The sequence below is a fragment of the Leptonychotes weddellii genome, chromosome 4 (assembly GCF_054177405.1).
Source record: "Leptonychotes weddellii isolate Sample4059 chromosome 4, ASM5417740v2, whole genome shotgun sequence".
Lineage (NCBI taxonomy): Eukaryota > Metazoa > Chordata > Mammalia > Carnivora > Phocidae > Leptonychotes > Leptonychotes weddellii.
The window spans coordinates 59153718-59176843 of record NC_138372.1 but is presented as its reverse complement, the minus strand read 5'-3'; the positions used below and the strand labels follow the sequence as shown (position 1 = coordinate 59176843).

At 36.1% G+C, this 23126-nt stretch overlaps 1 protein-coding gene across 5 annotated transcripts in view; it reads left to right on the top strand.

The window, feature by feature from the left end:
- USP33 (ubiquitin specific peptidase 33) overlaps nt 1–23126 on the top strand; it is a 59214-nt gene that overhangs the window by 33473 nt on the left and 2615 nt on the right. For 4 of the 5 annotated variants that reach the window (XM_081817005.1, XM_031027207.2, XM_081817003.1 and 1 more), the window contains 12 exons: nt 1809–1949; nt 3232–3347; nt 4426–4598; nt 4700–4794; nt 5664–5697; nt 8062–8107; nt 8542–8722; nt 9368–9494; nt 10160–10329; nt 11866–11947; nt 12897–13005; nt 22253–22355. In XM_081817005.1, the coding sequence (XP_081673131.1) occupies nt 1809–1949; nt 3232–3347; nt 4426–4598; nt 4700–4794; nt 5664–5697; nt 8062–8107; nt 8542–8722; nt 9368–9494; nt 10160–10329; nt 11866–11947; nt 12897–13005; nt 22253–22355 (1377 nt within the window). The remainder of the gene's footprint in view (nt 1–1808; nt 1950–3231; nt 3348–4425; nt 4599–4699; nt 4795–5663; nt 5698–8061; nt 8108–8541; nt 8723–9367; nt 9495–10159; nt 10330–11865; nt 11948–12896; nt 13006–22252; nt 22356–23126) is intronic. The other variant, XM_081817004.1, reaches the window with a different exon arrangement.

The window sequence follows — 23126 nt, the reverse complement described above, 5'->3', positions numbered from 1 at the left end:
GCCACCCAGGCGCCCCTGGTCTTTAGTTTTTTAAAGCACATAAAAAAACCATCAGAAGTTTAAGTTCTCTGATCTTAAAAATAAGTGAGAGACAAGTAATATAAAAAGGTTTATCTTCTGTAATTTCTAATGAATGAAACTACTAAACAATTTATTGGTATTGAATGAACCCAAAATTCCTTCTTGAGGAAAAGGTTATTTCCTTGAGTACGGGAATACTAGTGGTTCACCTCTGTACAGCGCATAAGTGCATTCTAGTCAGGAAAACATGTTAGGCTCCTTAATTATAGTGGCCTTATGTTTAGAAGTTTAGATATGTTTAGAAGCTGTTTAGTCAATAAATACATGAAATGTCAGTATTGAAAGACTTAGCCTAGGCTGCTGTAGACTGCTGTTCAGGCCTTCCTTGTCAAAAGCCTGATTAAGGGACATAGTGGTTCTTTATTGTTCCGTAGCAGACTTGTTCTTATACGTAGTGACTAATTGATGACCTAGATTAAGGATCTGAGCTTTTACATTTTACAAAGACCTGATTTAAAAATGTGACAAAGACCATATTTGGCATGCAAAACCTAAAATATTTATTATCAGGTCCTTTACAGGAAACATTTGCCAATCCCTGTCCTTGATAATACTAACTTTATTCTCTTCAGGAAGTCCTAGAGTAAGTCTCCTACCCTTTCTTCCTCCAGTGTTTTTTTTTTTTTAAGATTTTATTTATTTATTTGACAGAGAGAGACACAGCGAGAGAGGGAATGCAAGCGGGGGAACGGGAGAGGGAGAAGCAGGCTTCCCACTGAGCAGGGAGCCCGATGTGGGGCTCGATCCCAGGACCCTGGGATCATGACCTGAGCTGAAGGCAGATGCTTAAACGGCTGAGCCACCCAGGCTCCCCTCTTCCTCTAGTATTAAGTAGTCTTTTTTTTTTTTTCAGTCATGGTTGAAATCATGAGAAATGCCCTATGTGGAAGTAATAAAAGTCACTTATTTTGCGTTATCTGGAAAAATCCCTGAAGTCATTCTGTTTTAGGATCTTTTATGAGCAGTTCTCTTTTCCTCACTCAAATACTGATTGAGCACAGTCCCTTGCCGGGGAATCTGTGTTATATACTAGGATTCAAACAGCAAACTCTCAAGATAGCTGTCAAGAAACTTATTTTCCTGATTCATAATTTCCTTCTAAAAAAGGCCCTTTCCTGATAAAGGAATATATTTCCTTTTATCACAGTGGGAATAGAATAATTTGTTCTTTATGCCTAAATTTCGTCTTAGATTTTGATTATAATGTTAATTTGAGAGAATGACCTTTTTTTCTCCTACATGGTTTTAAAGTTTTTTAAAAACTATCACAAGTATTTGGGGCACCTGGGTGGCTCAGTCGTTAAGCGTCTGCCTTCAGCTCAGGTCATGATCCCAGGGTCCTGGGATCGAGCCCAGCATCGGGCTCCCTGCTCCGTAGGAAGCCTGCTTCTCCCTCTCCCCTCCCCCTGCTTGTGTTCCCTCTCTCGCTGTCGCTCTCTCTGTGTCAAATAAATAAAATCTTAAAAAAAAAAAAACTATCACAAATATTAAAAAATACTAAATGAGAACAAATACAATCTTCTTTGGCTTTATTTGGATTCCTAGGTGGAAAATCACTGTTACTTTGCTTAGCGAGGACCTTGTCTATCAAATATTTCACTTGTCATTTATTAATGTGAATTGTGTTCAAAATTTCAAATGGAGAAACCTTTAAATTAGTTAATATTATTTGATAAGTGGGATAATTTTACTATTTGAGATAATAATACAAATTTTAAATATTACAGAATATATTACTGATGTCCATTTGAATGACCTGTCTACATCACAGATCCTCCCATCAAATGAAGGTGTTAATCCACGTTTATCAACAAGCCCTCCTAAATCAGGCAATTTGTGGCCAGGATTGGCACCCACACACAAAAAAGGTAGAAGTTTCAGTTAACTCAGATTCCTTTGTTTTGATAATTTAAAGTGTTAATTATGAAATACCATTCAGTACTTTAAAATTGACAGCATAATTTTATACAACCATGATTTGAAATTTTTGTGTGTGTGTGGCACAAATTTACATAGAGAAGAAGTCACTCTTTTGGTGTAGAGTTCTGAATTTTAACACATTGCATAGATTCTTGTTACCACCACCACAAACAGAATATGGAAGAGTTTTAACACCCCCAAAGAATTCCCTATATTACCTTTTTGTAATCAGATCATCCTCCTACCCGTCCCCAAACTGTAGCCCTTTTGATTTGTTCTCTATTACTATTGTTTTGCCTTTTCCAGAATGTCATATAAATGGAATCATATAGTACGTAGTCTTTTGAAACAGGCTTATTTCACTTAGTGTAGTGCATCTGAGATACAGTCATGTTGCATGTCTGAATAGTTCCTTTTTATTACAGAGTAGTATTTCATTGTATGACTATACTACTGTTTATTCATTCACTCTGAAGAACATTTGAATTGTTTCCAGTTTTTGGCGGTTATGAATAATGCTGCTATAAACATCTGTGTACAGGTTTCTGTGTGAATGTAAGTTTGTCTAGAGTAAATATGCAGAAATGGGGTTATTGGGTTTTACATTAGTTTTATGCTTACTGTTATATGAAATTGTTTTCCAGAATAGCTGTATAATTTTGCATTCCTACTTGGCTATGTATGAGAATTCCAGTATTATAAAATGTAAAACTTCGAAAACTCTAGGAAAAAACATAAGAAAGAGGAAGTCTTCATGAGCTCATGTTAGACAAAAAGTTTTTTAAAGATGTCAAAAGCAATATCCATAAAAGAAAAAATTAAAAATTTTCTTGGCAAAAGACCCTATTAAGAGATTGAAAAAATAAGATTGGGAGGAAATACTTGTAAATCACATAGCTGACAAAGGGCTTGTGCCCAAAATATATTTAAAAACTCTCAAAACTTAATTATAGAATCCTTTTTTCAAATAAGGCCTTACTTGGATGCAAAAACAAATAAGTAGAAGCAAAATTATTCTGATTGAAGTTGAGCTGAGGAGACCAAACACCTCCTATTTCATCTTGGTTTCTCTTAGGGATTTTTTTTTTTTTAAGTAATTCTCTTGAACGGTATTTGGACAAAATTTCATTGGCATAGTAAATTTTTATTGTTAAGGATTCCAGAGAAAAATGCTAAAGGAACTTCCTTGATTTTTTAAAAAAATGTTCTACGCTTGTTTTTCAATCCTAGCTCAATCTGCACCATCTCCAAAGAGAAAAAAACAGCATAAGAAATACCGAAGTGTTATTTCAGACATATTTGATGGAACAATTATTAGTTCAGTGCAGTGTCTGACTTGTGACAGGGTGAGTATGAGGGAATTATAATACACAGGGAATTTCTGTCAAATGCTCTTTAAAACAAAACAAAAACCTGACAAATGGAATGAAATGTTTAATTTTTTCTCCTTGCTGCTGAGGGTTATACATGCATTTCTTGTGTTTACATCAGTATAAATTGATTCTAGGAGTAGAATTTGTTTTTTGGAAGTAATAGCAACATTTTGAAAGGATGGGTCTTGACTTGTCATTGGACAGGAATGCATCAGCAGTAAGAATTAACTCAGTTTTTCATTTCTGGTCACATATAAAGGTGATGTGTTGCTCAGCAACAGTAAATGATAACACATGCATATTCTCCCAAGGCTGGCAAAATTAATATGCTGGGAAACTGTTGCTATTCACAGGCACAAGGCTGTGAATGTATCTTCTACATTTGGTGGTGTGGCTTATAAATATTTTCTTATGTTAAGATTAGGGCTCAGATAATAAAGGTAGTGTCAGATTGATACACACGAGCATAAATTAAAATCATGAGTTTTTAAATCATATCTCTAAATCTCAGAATTAAGGAATATAAAATGACTTCTCTCAAAAAAACCTCAAAAATAAGTTTTTAATTATTGTATTAGTTTCATAAGTCAAATCTAAGGGCTTTCAAGAGGATCATTTTAATGTAGGCTATTTGGGTACCAGATATTTAAATGGAATCATCCTGAAATGTTCTCAGCTATTTAAAAATTACATGGCAGGTTTTACTTCTTTTTTAAAAAACATTAAAAACTATCATGAGAGGTCATTTCCAAAAATAAATACCATAGTAGTGCTTAAGAGTTTGGTACTGAGTCTAGAGTGTCTGGATGTACTTCTTTATGCCACAGTGTCCTTGACTGATGGGCATGTTGGTAGTTACCACATAAGGTTTATGTGAAGATTAAATTTAGAACAGCACCTGGTTCAGAGCAAGTATTTTTGCTATTGCCGTTAGTTACAGATTTTTTTCTTTTTTTGTTTATAAATTGCTTTGTGCAGTCTGAGATTTGTTCTTATAATTATGTTTGTGTTGGATTATTTTCATTCCATTTTAAACACGAAACAATTTTAGGTGTCTGTAACCCTCGAGACCTTTCAAGATCTGTCCTTGCCAATTCCCGGCAAGGAAGACCTTGCTAAGCTGCATTCATCCAGTCACCCAACTTCTATAGTCAAAGCAGGATCATGTGGCGAAGCATATGCTCCACAAGGGTGGATAGCTTTTTTCATGGAATATGTGAAGAGGTATGTGTGTATTTTCTTTGTATTAATTGAGTGTTAAAACTGCTGTTTCTGCTGTACTGGCAGAACACTTGCTTTTTTTTTTTCTGTCAATAATGTTTCAGGTTTGTTGTCTCATGTGTTCCTAGCTGGTTTTGGGGTCCAATAGTAACCTTGCAAGATTGTCTTGCTGCCTTCTTCGCCAGAGATGAACTAAAAGGTAAATATGAAACAGTTTTTCAACTGTGGCTAATTCGTGAGTGATCTAAAATACTAGTGGGACTAAATATAAAATGTATGTGTAAAAGCTAAGTTTTAAGGCGGCTTAAATAGTACCTGCCCATATCAGCATAGTTGCCAGTATCTGCCATGGTAACATAAGTAACATAAATCATATCCTGAAATAATTTATACAGATCTCTGTAGTATAAGACAATGTGGTAGGTGAGGTGTCTTAAAAAATAATAAGGATGGGGCGCCTGGGTGGCTCAGTCGTTAACCGTCTGCCTTCGGCTCAGGTCATGATCCCAGGGTCCTGGGGTCGAGCCCCGCATCGGGCTCCCTGCTCAGCGGGAAGCCTGCTTCTCCCTCTCCCGCTCCCCCTGCTTGTGTTCCCTCTCTCGCTGTCGCTCTCTCTGTCAAATAAATAAATAAAATCTTTTAAAATAAAAAATAAATAAATAAATAAAAAGGAGCTGGGATTCAACAGAGGGGAGATTCAACCCATGTAAAAGAGTTGTATATATGGAGTACTCTGAGATCCTCCATAATATTTAAGATATTCCACTGTTTTTGTGTGTTCACCACCTTGCTGGCATATATAACAGGCAGTCAGTAAAGTTCGTTGAGTGAATAAATGGAGAGGATGTTCTTTCAGATAGGCCTTCAAGGTTGAAAAGAGAGAGAGGTGAGGGTATTTTAGGCAAGGTAAATATCATGAGCTGACTCTTGAGCAGAGACTAAAAAATGTGAGCCTTGTGTTACTGTGCTGCAAAATCAGCATGTGGCAAACTCCCAAGAATTGCAGAACCAAAAGAAAATAAATTACTTTTATTTTGAGAGGAATGACCAGATATGTTCTATTTCCAGGTGACAATATGTACAGTTGTGAAAAATGCAAAAAGTAAGTGTCATTGACAGTGCTTTGAATTGCATGTTTTGTATTATAAATGGTATTTTTCTTGTTCATTTGAATTGGGTACGTGAAGCTAATTTTGCACCTTACTTAGAAAAATAAAGGCTAGTAAACTTTGTTCTAGAAAAATAAAGAGACAGGTTGTTCTGTAAAACAAATTTGAGGTAAAAGTTTGATAAATTTAATAGGTTTATCTAAGATGTGAAAGTTTATATATATTTTGAGATAAAATAAGTATGTAATTTTCCATAAAACATTTTCTAAATTTGGTATAAAAGATATATTAGGATGTGTAACGTACAGTTTCATTATATAAGTTTTGCCATCATAAATAAGGCACTGTTCTCTTCTGACTTACCATGTTAACAGACTAGATTTAGGAAGTCAGAGTGACTATAAAGGTACTTAGTTTCAAATCTGTAGAAAATTCAGAAATGTTATACCAACTTTGATGTTACCTGTTGTATGATGGCAGAATAGAAAGTTAAGAAAAGTACGGTATTTCTTTACATCTGCTAGTTGCCTTTTAAATGTCTTGTAATAAATGTAAACTTTTAAGGCTTCTTGGTGGTAAGTTAGAAAAGAAAAGTAACTGGAGAATTGAAGACAGATCTATTTGTGTGAACTGGAGAGTTTTTCTGAATCTCTATAATAGAAGAATAATGGTGTCCTAATAAGAACTAGAACCTTCATAATAACAAACATTTGGCTGTTTAGCAATAAATGTAGGGAAATGTTGATCTGTAACTGTTGGTTCTCATGACAAAAAGGAATGGCGTATTGTTTGGTCAATAAGGATGAAAAGCTGCTTTGTACTTTCTACAAGAAAAATCTAATGAATTGGCAAGTATTTATTAGTTTGTCTTGGAAGCTGTAGCTAATAGCTGAAGAGGGAGTGGCCTGGAGGGGGAACTTTCCTTGAAAACATTAACTAGGAAAAAGATAATAGTGAAGATGGAAAAGAACCTTGCATCTGCCCCAAATCCAAAGTAGGTATCTGTCAAGTGTACATTAATACTGATCATTAATAATAACCACCCTTAAACTCAAGTTACGTGTTTCCACATTTAAGAATAAAGATTATATTGCCAAAGTGGGAGTGAGGAATGGGCAAAATGGGTGAAGAGGGTCAAAAGGTACAAATTTCCAGTTATAATTTAAATCATGGAGATGTAATGTGCACCATAGCGACTGTAGTTAATAATATTGTATTTCATATTTGAAAGTTTCTAAGAGGGTAGATTTTAAAAGTTTTCGTTCATTACAAGAAAAGAAAAAAAAGTTTTGTGACTATATATGACGGTTGTTACCTAAAATTATTGTAGTGATCATTTTGCAATGTATACAAATATTGAATCATTATATTGTACACTTGAAACTAATACAGTGTTACATGTCAATTATGCCTCAATTTAAAAAATAATAAAATTAAAATGATAAAGGTTATATATATATATTTTTTTAAAAAGTAGAAGTTATAGGGGTGCCCAGCTGGCTCGGTTGGTAGAGCTTGTGACTCTTGATCTCGGGGTTGTGAGTTCGAGCCCCATATTGGGTGTAGAGATTACTTAAAAACAGCAACAAAGGTGCGCCTGGGTGGCTTAATCAGTTAATCATCTGCCTTCGGCTCAGGTCATGATCCTCAGGGTCCTGGGATCAAGGCCCACATTGGGCTCCCTGCATGGTGGGGAGCCTGCTTCTCCCTCTCCCTCTGCCTGCCGCTCCCCCTGCTTGTGCTCTCTCTTTCTGTCAAATAAATAAATAAAATCTTTAAAAATAAAAAAATAAAAAACAACAATAACAACAAAAAACTAAAAAAAAAAAAGTTAAAATATATTGACCTGACCAACCAATTCTATAAAATTGGTTTTTTATTTTACCCAGTTTTACTTGGTATCTGGATGTTATAAAGGCATAGCCAGGCTATAACAATAGCACATTTGTTTAAAAAGATAATTTTCATCAGAGAATTAACAACTCCCTAAATTTTTATTACTGATATCGTAAATATTTTTTTTTAAATAAGGGACTCCAGTGTTTCATTAGTATGTATTTTTAAATTGGTAGCATATAATTCGGTAGTGAGCATTTTTTGTCCTTGTGTTTTCTAAAAGGTTTTGCTATATATTTAAAAATACTAGGGGTGCCTGGACGGCTCAGTCAGTTGAATGTCTGGCTCTTGATCTCAGCTCAGGTCTTGATCTCAGGGTCGTGAGTTCAAAGTCCTGAGTTGGGCTCCACACTGGGCGTGCAGTGTACTTAAAAAAAAAAAAACAAAAAAAACCTAAAGCTTTTGTAGATTCATATGGGAAACAGGTTTACTTAAATTTGTTTTCTTTTCTTCTTCCCCAGGTTAAGGAATGGAGTAAAGTTTTGTAAAGTACAAAAATTTCCTGAGGTATGGGCTTTATTATAATTAAGTTTATGTTGTAGGAACATAAAACCGTAACATAATACCATGTAGCATGGTTGAAGAATGGAGTGGTTCTATTGACCAGTTGCTGTGTTTATATACCCTGTTAGGATTATCCATTTTTAAGATACTGAGTTACATAGCACATAAGTGCCCTTATCTGTAAAACTGTGTTGACCATAGTTTAATCAGACCTTGTAGGATCTTGAAGGTTATAAAATATAAAATTAGAAAAACTAGTAGCTGTGAACTTATTAGGAAGTACCAGGTTTCACCATTTCTGTATTTTAATGTCTCTGGAATCAGATTATCATAATTGCCGGGTAATGTTTAACCTTGACAATTCAATATCTATATATAATAGATTCCTTTATCTAGCATACAAAACAATAGAATTTTGAATAATCTTTATCTTTTAGATTTTATGCATCCATCTTAAAAGATTCAGACATGAACTGATGTTTTCCACCAAAATCAGTACCCATGTTTCATTTCCGCTGGAAGGTCTGGATCTTCAGCCATTTCTTGCTAAAGATAGTCCAGTTCAGATTGTTACCTATGATCTTCTGTCAGTCATTTGTCATCATGGAACTGCAAGTAGTAAGTATATAGGTTTGACATATGTCTAGATAAAAAAAAGTAACCATCTAAATTGATCTCTTAAGACTTGATTAAATAAAAGAAAAATGTAGAAATATATTTTTATTTTATTTTGGTTGTCAAAAACATGGCAGAAAATTTTAGGAAATTGAATAATTTTGCTATGAATTTGAAATACTGGAAATAGTATTTTGTATAAAATTTAATAAGGACTTTAACATCATTTTTATACTGCTTTTTCTAAAGATTATTTTTTTGTCCTTATTTTCATTTCAAGTGGTGGTGGTGAGGATATATACTGGAAAAAAATATGAGCATAGTTCTTGCTATATCTCAGTCTCTGCTAGGAACTAAGGATTCAAAAAGTACTTTAATTCTTGGTACGCCTGGGTGGCTCAGTTGGTTAGGCTTCTGACTTCAGCTGAGGTCATGATCTCAGGGTCCTGGAATTGAGCCCCTGAGTTGGGCTCCCCACTCAGCGGGGAGTCTGCTTGTCTTTCTCCCTCTTCCCCTCACCCTGCTTGTGCTCTCTCTCTTTCTCTCTGTTTCTCTCAGATAAATAAAATCTTTTTTTAAAAAGTACTTTGATCCTTATGTTAATTTTGTATTACTGAAATTATTTAAATTTTTTCTATGCAAATTCAGGTGGACATTATATTGCCTACTGCCGAAACAATTTAAATAATCTCTGGTACGAATTTGATGATCAGAGTGTCACTGAAGTTTCAGAATCTACTGTGCAAAATGCAGAAGCTTATGTTCTTTTCTACAGGTAAGGAAGTAATTCTCCTGGATAGGCTATTTTGACAAATATGGAAGAACATCTCACTTTGGGGTTATAACTTCTAAGGCTTTCAAAATGTATTACTGAGTAAAGATTAAAAGTTGTCTTATTTTTATTTCATTTTGTGAGTAAAATGAAAGGTTACGTGCAGAATGATCTTTTCTTAGGAAAATATTAAATCATTTAGTTGAAGGGCAGAGGAATAGATTTTGTTTTAGAAAGATTGGTTTTGATAAATTAGGCACTGATGGTAGGAATTAAGTACCAGATTTTCTCCTAAAATAGCTAATAAAGGAGGTATTACTATAAAAATGGATCTTTGGTATTTTTCAGTATCTTGTAAAAGGTTAAATACTAGCTACCGAAAGAAAACATTATTTAGATTGATCTTATTAACAAACATTTGAATGCCTACTGTGTGCCAGTAGTTAGGTGGATTATCAGTAGTTATGATATAGTGTTGCCCTTTAGGGGTATTATAATGTAGTTGGGGGGGGCGATACAGAGTATATTGCTCTTGAATAAGTCCCAAGCTTAGTCAGAGTCATAGTATTACTGTGTGTGCTAAGTCTAATAAGGAAGAGGAAAAATGCATTTACGAGTCTGATGGAGTAAAATGCATATTAAGTTTAATGAATCGTTGTTGTTAACAGGAAAAGCAGTGAAGAGGCACAAAAAGAGAGACGAAGGATTTCAAATTTATTGAACATAATGGAGCCAAGTCTCCTTCAATTTTATATTTCTCGACAGTGGCTAAATAAATTTAAGACCTTTGCTGAGCCTGGCCCTATTTCAAATAATGATTTTCTCTGTATTCATGGAGGTAAGAAATTTTTTTTATTTTTTTTAAAGATTTATTTATTTATTTGAGAGAGCGAGAATGAGAGAGAGTACATGAGAGGGGGGAGGGTCAGAAGGAGAAGCAGGCTCCTCGCTGAGCAGGGAGCCCGATGCGGGACTCGATCCCGGGACTCCAGGATCATGACCTGAGCCGAAGGCAGTTGCTTAACCAACTGAGCCAAGGTAAGAAATTTTGTAATGAAAAGTAGTGGTAGGGGTTTGCTGTTAAATAATTTACAAATTGGGAAGAGCCAAGAGTTTTCCTCTTCCATTTATTCATCTTCAGTCTAACTTAAATGTGTTTAATTTTCTAGTTTCAGAAATTGGCTTCTTCTTCGATTTATAGGCCATCTGTAGCCTCTTCATTGAAGAGATACTTATTGAGTACCTGTGCTAGACCCTGAGAATACCAAAGATACTATTTCTGTTCTCTAAACTCGAATTTCATAGTAGAGGCAGAGATATACACAGAGATATACACAGCCAGTTATGGTACAGTGAGCACTTCTATTACACATTGTTTTTCTCGGCCGAGAGGCATTCAGCTGCCAGCTGTATCCATGATTCTTATCCCTTTTGTCTAAATTAATAGGTGGCTCTGTTCCTAAGTATGGAAATGTATTTGAAATTTAACAAAAAAGCTTTGTATACTTATTTGCTACATATAACTTAAGCCTTTGTGATCGGCTATGTTCGTGTTTGTACCCATGAAAAATAACACCTTAGTGTGACACCTTGATTAAATTTCATGGTTGAAGACTCAATATTCTTTTTTTTTTTTTTAAAGATTTTATTTATTTATTTGACAGAGACAGAGATAGCGAGAGCAGGAAAACAAGCAGCGGGAGTGGGAGAGGGAGAAGCAGGCTTCCCCCGAAGAGGGAGCCTGATGTGGGACTAGATCCCAGGACCCTGGGATCATGACATGAGCCGAAGGCAGACGCTTAATGACTGAGCCACCCAGGCGCCCAAGACTCCATATTCTTGTTAATTGAAATTTTTGTAGTGAAACCACAAGAGATAGTAGGAATATCCTGTAGTGGATATAGAAACCTAAACCTTGAAAGGTTTCTGTATGCGAATTTATCTCTTATTATTTCCCCACTTGAACTACTAACATAATACTCTTCCAATTCTGAATCTCCCCATAAACTTTTAATGGTATTTATTTGTGACTGCCTTTTATTATAGTTAGGTATGTAAGTGCCTCATTTCTTTTGCTAGCTCAAGCTCTGTGAAGGAAAGATTGTCTCTTATTTTCCTTTGATTTCTCCCAGTACATAGTCAAGGTTTAGTAAAGATTTACATAAGTTACTTGAAGATCTTGGTTAGCTGATTTTTCTGTACTTCAAGAAATATGTTCATTTTTAGGAACATAATCACCAGAAATGCTTATACTTAATTTTTAAGAAAAATGATTTAAAAATGCCAGTGATTAATCAGTTTAAAAATGAGTTTAACCTTTGAAAGTTGTATAAAGGAATTTAAGAATGAGACACACCCATCTGAACTTTTTTAGGTGTTCCTCCACGAAAAGCTGGTTATATTGAAGACCTGGTTTTGATGCTGCCTCAGAACATTTGGGATAACCTATATAGCAGGTTTGTTTTTTAAAATCAGACAGTATGGTATTGTGAAAATCAGTTGGTGAAACTTGTTAAAAGGGAATTGTATTATTTCACATATGCTCCTTGTGCTTTATGCTGTTTATGTAGAAAATCCTGTTTTCCATCATTATTCATTCTGAAGTTGGAATAGGAAGACTTTGTAGCTAATGTGGCCATAATCTAGATAATATCCTAATTTTTATGTTCTAATTATCTGTATCTGTAAAAGCATATGGTGATATTTAACTATGAAATTTTAAAGTTTTAAATTTTATTTTAAAACATTTTATAATTTCCTTACTATGTTTTCTTAGTTAAATACTGAAAAAATTCTTGAGAGACCAGCAAAAGCTTCCTTCTGATTAAAACTTGATTAAGGCTATGGCTGCACTGAACTATGATTTATGTTGTATTGTAATTTTTGAAAGCCACTTCTTTTTGTGTTGTTGTCATTAACATATCTGGTAGCAGAAATAGCTGTAAGGGAAAGTTGAAGTATAAAGCAGGTTAGTCAATAAATTTGAGTCATTGACCCTGATAAACATAAAATCAAGTTGTTATAATCATATGATTTTTACATTAGTTTAATTATGACTGAGAATTTTTCTGTGGGGATTTATTTTTTTTTTATTTTTTTTTTTAAAGATTTTATTTATTTATGTGACAGAGAGAGACACAGCGAGAGAGGGAACACAAGCAGGGGGAGTGGGAGAGGGAGAAGCAGGCTCCCCGCAGAGCAGGGAGCCCGATGCGGGACTCGATCCCAGGACCGTGGGATCATGACCTGAGCTGAAGGCAGTCGCTTAACCAACTGAGCCACCCAGGCGCCCCGGGATTTATTCTTTATTAGAGATTTAGCCATTGACTCAAAGTTGGAGACAAAATTCCTAGAACATCCACTTTCTTCAACATTATCATAATGATTAAATTCTTCATGCTTTAGGTATGGAGGAGGACCAGCTGTCAACCATCTGTACATTTGTCACACTTGCCAAATTGAGGCGGAGAAAATTGAAAAAAGAAGAAAAACTGAATTGGAAATTTTTATTCGGGTAAAGTGATGCTTTTTGAATTGTAAATGTGATCTAGGATAAAGAACAGACAATTAGTAGAACTATTATTATGTTAACTATATTATATTAATGAAATGATTAGATGAAAGAGTTGTAATAGATTTTAAGTGTTCTGGGTGTATAACAGTGAGAAACAGGTCACTAAAATTCTAGTGAGTTAAGTTCTTTTGTGGGGTTTTATTTTCATGGTTGGTAATAAATTTTGTTTTACAGATTGGCATTTGCAAGTAATCTATTGAAATGGCAAATTACAGGTTTCCTTTAGTTAGTGTTCTTCTGAAAGCATATACCCAGACTGCATTCTCTACTTCCATCTTTTTGTGAAATACAGTATCATTTTGTGAGACTGTCTATACTTACAAATATACCCCTCAAAATGAGTATATTATGAAGCATTCCTTGATTGCAAGCAACAATCTGAAAGTGGTCACATAATCAATAGGAAGAGCTAAACAACTAGGTTTTTCTTATTTGTTTGCTTGTTTTGGGGTATTTTCTTTTTGTTTTTTAGAAATAATCTATTTGATCTTTTTAAGGAAGTGTAAACTATATCTGTGCAGTTTTCACAGTTACCAATACAGTGGAATTAGTCTTTGGCAGTTTTAAGATACATCAGATTATCTACTTTTTGAAAAGGATCAACATGCAAGTAAATTAAAAACCATCTAAATGTGGGGGACTAGGAGATACAGGCTCTGGTTATGGAATGAATAAGTCACAGGAATAAAAGGCACAGTATAAGGCATATAGTCAATGATACTGTTGTAGTAGGGATAGATTAAGACAGATGGCAGCTAGACTTGTGGTGAACACAGTATAATGTATAAATTTACGGAATCACTGTCCTCCACCTGAAGCTAAAATGTAACATTGTGTGCCAACTCTACTCAAAATCATTTAAATGTGTATATGTTGACTGAGTGACCCATCCATATGCAAATTCAGGTTTTTTTCTGTGGGCTCAGAACTATTTGAGGGTCTTAGGCTCTGAAGTTTTAAAACATCACAGTGGTTGAGAAAAAAGAAACATTTAACATGCACTAATTCAGAGAGGCAAAATGAAGTCATTCATAGGTAATAAAATAAGTAATTAAAGAGGAGAAACAGTCATAGTATTATTGGTTAATTATAGCGTATTACCAGTCTAGGTTATCATTATTATCAGTATTATTTTTCAAAGATTTTATTTATTTGTCAGAGAGAGAGCACAAGCAGGGGAAGCAGCAGGCAGAGGGATACCCTGGGATCATGACCTGAGCCGAAGGGAGACGCTTAACCAACTGAGCCACCCAGGTATCCCTAGGTTATTATTTTATGTACACTGCTAAACAACCAGGTTTTATGGACAAGGACTAGTACAGTTCCAGTTATGTAGGTAGCAAGAAGTAAGTCTTTTCAAAGTGCTGTTGTCAGTAGCATAGCTCCAACTGTATATTTATGACCCAAATTCCCAGTAGGGAATCTAGAATTTGGGTCACCTTAGAGGCATATGCATTGATAATCCTACTAAGACTGGGGGCGCCTGGGTGGCTCAGCTGTTAAGCGTCTGCCTTCCGCTCAAGTCATGATCCCAGAGTCCTGGGATTGAGCCCTGCAATCGGGCTCCCTGCTCAGTGGGAAGCCTACTTCTCCCTCTTCCACTCCCTTTGCTATGTTCCGGGAATTTCTTACTGTGTCTCTCTCTGGCGAATGGATAAATAAAATCTTTAAAAAAAAAAAAAAATCCTACTAAAACTGTATTGGTGGAGGGATGGTAATTTTGTAAGAGAAAATTGAGATTCAGTAAAAGAGGGGAAGAAGTTGTTAAACAGACAGATGAACAGTATGTTTCATGTTACGGCTGCCCAGCACATGTTCACACATACACACATACACCTGCTTCTTTTTCATGGATTTAGGATTTTTGTGTGTGTGTGCTGTTGCCTAAAGTAAAGAAATTTTCACACACACAGGAAGATAGTATAGGTATCGATTTGTTTATTGTGCTTGGGCCTCATTTGTTTCCTAAACCTAAGGAGGCACATTTTTGTTGAATATTTAAAATAGTTCATTCCATGAATGCTTAAATAAATGGCTAATAACTACATCCATTAGGGCTTGGGGAACAGAAGCCATTCTAAGTATTTTGAGTATAATAAGAATATAGGCAAAGAAAGACTTAAACAACTACTGAAAGGACTGGTCATTGAAAGTCAAGAAGACCACTGCTGAGTCAGGAAATCTGGGAGTAGGGTAGGTTGCCATGCTGGAGGTAGGAATGGGGTATTGAAGGGCTTCAGAGCCTATACAGGTTAAGGAAAGCTTCTTATGTGATGTGCGCCAAGTCAAGGGTGTTGAAGCCCAGGCAACATGAGAACGGATACCCATGCTGGCTGGGGATTGCGGGATGGTGGGTGATAGACTTAGGGATTGGTTCCATATATAGAATTCATCAAATAATGAGTACAATGAGAGCCAGATTTCTCATTGTCAAATAAGAGAGTTACAAATGTGGAAAGGGAGAAAACTAAACTGGATTGTGCTATTAGTATTAGATTGGACTTGTAGGTACCTTTGTGAACTCATGGTCATGCATACATACATAGGTACAAATGTGTGTGCGTATACATATATAGAAGCAAATGATGTACATATGTTAATTCCCTAACTTTGTTATTAAAAGGGCCTGGGAGCAATGATAATTTCAGTAGGATTAAACATACCTAGCTCTCATCAGGTTTGGCTTCTTGACATCTTTCTCCGCTAAAAGGTACCAGCCTTCCTTGGAGAAATGGCTGGTTCATATCAATGTTTATTTCCAGATTTTTGTCATATGTGTTAGTTGTGTAGGAAAACGTCCTTGTACGTATGAAATATGCACCATGTTTGGAGGAAAGGAACATGTTTAGCAACTTACTGTCAGTGGTCTGAGGGAAGAAAATTTCTTTGTGTTACATTGGAGTTTTCCTCTAAGTTTGAGATTGTTTCAAAGTTAAAAAATTAAAAATTGCACAAAACCTGTGGGAATTATCTCTACTGCTTGCCACTGGTAAATCTCAGGAGAATGCTCAGAAATCTAATAAGCCTAATAAGCTGCTAATCTCAGGATCCTGGTGGGTTATTCTGAGGGTGCTCATAAGATGCAAGATGCTGGGGCACTTGGTGGCTCAGATGGTTAAGCATCTGCCTTCGGCTCTGGTCATGATCCCAGGATCCTGGGATCGAGCCCCACGTCCGGCTCCTGGCTTAGCGGGGAGCCTGCTTCTCCCTCTGCCTCTCCCCCTGCTCGTGCTCTCTCTCTCTCTCTCTGTATCTCTGTGTCCCGAATGAATAAATAAAATATTTAAAAAAAAAAAAAGATGCAAGATGCTGCTGTTAAAGATGTTAGCCTATTATACCAAGTGAAGGATTCTTGGGAAGATGCTTGGAAGTGGTGGCAAAATCCTATTTATGCCATCTGTGGATGCCTCAGTCACAGCTCCCACCAGAGGGGAGAAAAAAAATTTCTTCTTTCTGACTTCCATATATTGCATATACCATTGAGAGTGCCTAACCTGGAATACTACTGGCATGGGATCCTGGAAAATGTAGGCTTCTCCTCTTCACAGAAGAGAGTGTAAGAATGAATGGAAATGATGCATTTTGGGCCGTACAGTAGTCTGCCTCTTGTCAGCTCAGCATTCATACACATTCATACATGTAAGCAACAGCAGTAGCAATAGTATCATGTTTCTATTTAACACCTTGCAACTAGCTCATGTACTAATACATGCTGCACTTACCTTTTCCTAAACTTGGGAGACTCGAAGTTCTATGAGTCACTATATCCACTTTCAGATGTTAGTCATTCATCTTTAGTTCAGTCAGTTCAGTCACAATCTCTCTTTTATACTGTAATCTAAAGAATATTGGGGAGCCTGGGTGGCTCAGTCAGTTAAGCATCTGCCTTTGGCTCAGGTCATGATCTCTCAGGGTCCTGGGATCCAGCCCCGCCTCCTCGGGCTCCCTGCTCAGTGGGGAGCCTGCTTCTTCCTTGCCCTCCCCCCCATGCTCACTCATGCGCGCAGGCGCTTTCTCTCTCAAAAAAAATCTTTAAAAAAACTTAATAAATAGTAGAGGAATGAAAGAAAGGAAAAGTAAATTGATAATTTTTTACAGATTTGGTAAATGTTTACAGATACACATATGCGGTAAGGAAGAAATGTATGTCTACAGCTGATCACTTACCCATTCCATATTCCCTGTTTTTTTAATCAGCACTTCAGTTGGTTGTGGTTGTGTTTACCTGGTAAAGTAACCCAGACCATCATTTCAGAGGAATCTGAGGTCTTTGTAATCTTGCCTGGTTTAGATTTCTCTAGTTGTCTATTAGCTTTTAACCTCTGGGTATGGAAATACTGAATGGTGCTTGCAGTGGGTTGAATGGTGGTCCCCAAAAAAGGTATTTCCATGTCCTAATCTCTGTGAATTGACCTAAACTGTGAATGTGACCTTACTTGAAAAAGGGTCTTTGCATATATAAATAATTAACGATCTTGAGATGAGGTCATCCTGGATTATCTGCATGGACCCTAAAGTCAGTGATAAATGTCCTTATAAAGAGACATACAGAAGAGATACACAGAGAAGGTAAAAGCCATATGAAGACAGGAGGCAGAGATTAGAATATACAGCCAGCCACAAAGTAGAAGCTTGAAGAGGCAAGGAACAGAATTTCCCCTAATTATCTCCCCTAAAGTATGTTCCTGCCAGTACCTTGATTTTGGGCTTCTGTTCTCCAGAACTTTGGGAGATGAAATAGCTGTTTTCAGGCACCAGGTTTGTGGTAATTTGTTACAGCAGCCCTCTGAAACGAATACAGTGGGTTTAATCTGGTTTTCAGCTATAATCCTCCTTGTTCCTGTTGTGTAGTGGTCATTTTATTTCACCTTTTATATAGCCAGTACTGTAACCCACTCTGCCTTTTGGTTCAGTGACATGAGGAACCATACATAACCAGAGAAGTATTTCGACTTTCAGTCCAGTAAAACTATTGTTGTTTCCCTTTGGAATTTAATACCTCCAAACTAGTTGAGGCCAAAGTCGTGGAGATGAGAAGCGAAGCTTTTGTGAATATGTCATTAGGTGCTAATGGATACATCCTCCTACTTTATTTATCTAGTACCTAGCCTCATGTATTCTGGTTATGGGAGAAACAACACTATATATTGGTTTCTGGTTTAGAGCATATACCACAGCGTAGAGGATAGTACCAACCCCATGAAGTTTTGTCACCCGTGTACAAAAACTGAGTCTTCAATAGCCCAGCAGCTTTTAGGTGATGCCACATGATAAGGTCAGTGACTCCCATGGGATGTGAGCCTATTTCTTCATTTATTTTGTGTAAAATAAGTTCCATAGTCAGAAGTAATGTGGAATATTATCTCAGTGAATTAGACATTCAGTAGGGCCAAGAATAGTGAAAGGAAAAAAGACCGAGAATGGTAGTACTGGGAAAAACATTGTAGGTTAGGAAGCTAGAACCAAATCCAGTGTAAGTTCTAGGTATTTGTAAATCACACGTCATCAAAAGACTATATCCAAACTATATAAAGGATTCATACAGCTCAAGACAAATGTTTCAGTTTAAAAACAAGGAAAGTAGGGGTGCCTGGGTGGCTCATTTGGTTAAGCATCTGGCTCTTGATTTTGGCTTAGGTCGTGATCTCAGGGTTGTGAGATTGAGCCCCTTGTCGGGCTCTGTGCTGAGTATGGAGTGGAGCCTGCTTCAAATTCTCTCTCCCTCTCCCTCTTGCGTTCTCTCTCTTTAAAAAAAAAAAAAGAAAAAATATTTTAATAAACATTATTTCTAAGAAGGTATGACTAGTAAACATATGAAAAGGTACACTATGAGCAGCAATTAGGAAAATGCAACTTAAAAATCATGAAATACCATCACACGATTTTTAGAATGGCTAAAATAAGTGGATAATATCAAGGGCTAGCAAGAATGCGGAGCAACTGGAATTGTCATATGCTGATGGGAATGCAAAATGTTACATGCCAAATGACAGTTTGGCAGTTTCTTGTAGGTTAAATAAACACTGAGCACATGACTCAGCAATGTCACCCCTGACTGTTTACTCCAGAGAAATGAAAACTTAGTTCACAAAAACTTGTACACAGGGGGCGCCTGTCTGGCTCAGTTGGTAGAACATGAGACTCTTTTTTTTTTTTTTAAGATTTTATTTATTTATCTGACAGAGACACAGCGAGAGAGGGAACACAAGCAGGGGGAGTGGGAGACCGAGAAGCAGGCCTCCTGCCGAGCAGGGAGCCCGATGTGGGGCTCAATCCTAGGACCCTGGGATCATGACCTGAGCCGAAGACAGACGCTTAACGACTAAGCCACCCAGGTGCACCAGAACATGCGACTCTTGATCATGGAGTCATGAGTTCAAGGCCCATGTTAGGCATAAAGCTTACTTAAAAAAAAAAAAACAAGTAAAGGAAAAAAAAACTTATACCAGATGTTCATAGCAGTATTGCTTATAATTGACTCAAACTGGAAACAGTTGAAATGTTAGCTGGCAAATAGATAAACAAAATATGGTAGCTCTACAATAGAATACTACTGGCAATAAAGATTGGACTGTTGATGCATGCAACAACATCGCTGAACCTCAGAAACATTATGCCAAGTGAAAGAAGATAGACATGAAGAGGCTATGTGATGTCAAATTCCATTTATATGAAACATCTGAAAAATGGGAAATAATAAAGACAATGTAAATCAGTGGTTTCCTGGGGCTGAGAACAAGAGATGGACTGTAGAAACTGTAGAATGGTGCAGGGGAACTCTTTGGGGTGTTAGAAGTGTTCTAAACTGGTTTGTGGTGGTGGTTGCAAAACTATAAATTTACTGAACCTCCCCCCTCTTTTAAACAAAACTATGTGTTAGTATAAAACTTAACACTGAAATACAGATACAGGTGCCCTTGGTAGACTGGAAAAGTAGAGTTTCTGAAAAATTAAAAAAGTAGGTAGGATCAGATTGAAGAAGCAAACCAAAGGCCATAGGAAATGACTGCATAGGCTTCAAGCTTGAAAGTGACATACCAATAATAACCTCAGCATTCTGCCCTTTACATTGTACAAGGCAGCAAGCATAAAGGTTTCTGCTTGGATAGAGCAGTAAATACAGAAACTCAGTTGAAGAAGGAATTATCTTAGATAGCTGCTAATACATAGAATTCTTAAATCATGCTTTAAAATAAATACAGTTGATCCTCAGGGAGATACGTAAGGATATTATATCATAAAAACAGAACTCAGTAGATGAATTGATTAAATAGCCGCATAAATACTGTTGAAGAGCAAATTAGTATTCTGAAAGATCTTGCAAAGCATTTCTCCTAAAATGAAGCACAAAGATAAACAGATGGAAATCAAAAGTTTTGAATATTGGATAGACATAGAATCCAGTGTTTTTTTAATAGGTATTTTAGAAGAGAATAGAAGGGGGGAAACAACTTAGGGCAACAGAGAAATTTCCCAGAACTAGAGAAAAAACATGTATCTTTAAATTAGTGAGGTAATTATAGTTACCTAATATTTAGAAAGTCCCACCTGGACACATAAGAAATATTCTAATGTGAAGGATGAAGTCCTAAAAATATCCAAACCCAGTAATGCTATGAATTAAATGGATTCATCTGGTAGAATCAGTCTGATATTACATTTCAGGAATCTCAGTTCTCTAGGGATAAGTTGTGCATCATGGAAAGTCCTAACTTTAATTCTATACCTTGAGACAGACATGCTTTGATTTATGTGTTAACCATCAAGACAGCCACATTTTTCATTGCCTTTCATTGTTCTGTGGAAGCAACTACCTTGTATCCCAGAAAGATCCTTGCCTTCCAATAACTTACATTTAATAAAAAAAAAACGTGATATATTAAAAGGTAATGAATTCTTTGGAAAAGAAAAAAAAAAACAACAAGAGGGATGAAGAGTACAGTGATGAAGGGAGGTGTCAGGTGCATTTTTAAATAGGGTGATCAAGATAGGCCTTAGAAGGTGACATTTAAGTAAAGACTCGAAAGAGGTGAGAGAGGTATTAAATATGTGTGAAAAGAAGAGGGTAGTCATGCAAAAGCTTTAAGAGGCAGGAAAGTAACTGCTTGGTTCTGAGAATAACAAAGAGGTCTTTGTGACCATGAGTGAATAAATGAGGAAGAAAGTTACTAGAAGATGAAGTCTAATCATGGAGCCAGATCATGGAGATACTTCTGTGCTATTATAAGGATCTTTGGGGACAATGACAAGGTTTTAATAGATTTGATTATAGGAGCGGTATTATCTGGACTTGGCTGTCTTTGTCCTCGGATAGTACCATAGGCATTTAGTTACCCATAATGAAATATTTTTAGAAGTCTCACTGTCTTTTCATACTAGTACAGTTGGATAAATTTCAGATACCCTTCATTTTCCTTAGGCTCTTTTTCCTCTTTCTTTCTATATCAATTATTCTTTCAATTGGGCTTCTTTAATTGAAGGCAGTAGAAGACACAGTGGCTAACTTAAGCAAAAAAGAAATTTATCAAAAGGAAAATCTGAATTCTCCAGAATTTCAGGAACGGTATGTGGCTAACAAAACTGACATAGGAGTGACTTCATTCTCACCATTAGATCACTCCTGAAGATTTCCATTTCTAGTAGAGTTTTGCCTAGTTGAGTCACATACCCATTTACTTCGGCCTTAGAAGAGGAAGTGGAACATCTTTAGGGACCTTAGTTCCACCACATTTGAGAATTGTCCTAAACATGTATGTATATTGTTTGTGAAACGACATGTACAAGATTATTCATTGCAGCATTGTGTTTGTAATAACAACATGTCCACCAGTATCTTAAGTGAACAGAAGTAAAGGGTAGACAGTGGATATAGTATATTTAAATAAGATTTACACATTTGATTTTTAATAAATATGTGGACTATTTATTGTTTTGAAGACTTGCCTTGACCATTTTGACTTACCCAGTGTCTTATTCTTCTTTTGTGTGTACTTGTAAATTTTGAGACATAACCTAGACTGACTTGCTTACTAAAAGGCATTACAGTGGTACTAAGATAACTTAGCATCAATGTGCATCACATTCTTTATGAGGTATTGGCCTTATCAAATGCTAAAGTAGAATGGTTGTATTGTTCTGCTATAAACAAGTTCTAGATATTAGGTGACTGATTTTTTTCTCCCTGTAGCTCAACAGAGCATTCCAAGAGGAGGATTCTCCAGCTACTTTTTATTGCATCAGTATGCAGTGGTTTAGAGAATGGGAAAGTTTTGTGAAGGGTAAAGATGGAGGTAAGTAGTTAACTGAAAAATGAAATTCTTTGCTGATTTTTTGTTTGACGAATATTTTTTGGATATCTATATGCACTTGGGATTACACCAGTGAATAAGAGAGAAAAAGATCCCTGCCCTCAGGGATCTAACATTCTAGCTTGTATTCTGGTTAGTTGTTTTATTAACTGTTTCATGACTTACAGCATATTCATAGCAGGAATAAAGGAACTGAACAAAATTAGTCTGCAATCTTAATATTGAAAAGTTAAAAATAATCCACCCAACAATAAGATTGGTTACATGATGTTTTAACCATTACAATGACATACTATGTGGACTTTAAAAATAATTTTTGTGGCAATATGTGATAATTAAAAAGATGTTCTTGATAAATGAAAAAGGTTACAATACTGTATTCATAGTTTGAACCTTTTATATTTAAAAAAAAATGGCAAACATATGCAAAGGCAAAAAGACCACAAAGATATTTAACCTGCTTATCTTTCTGTAATGGAATTACAATATTTTTTCTTCCTTGTGCCTTTTTGTTTTGTTTTACAGCATTTTTTTTTTTAAAGATTTTATTTATTTAGGGCGCCTGGGTGGCTCAGTCGGTTAAGCGACTGCCTTCGGCTCAGGTCATGATCCTGGAGTCCCGGGATCGAGTCCCGCATCGGGCTCCCTGCTCAGCGGGGAGTCTGCTTCTCCCTCTGACCCTCCTCCCTCTCGTGCTCTCTGTCTCTCATTCTCTCTCTCACAAATAAATAAATAAAATCTTTAAAAAAAAAA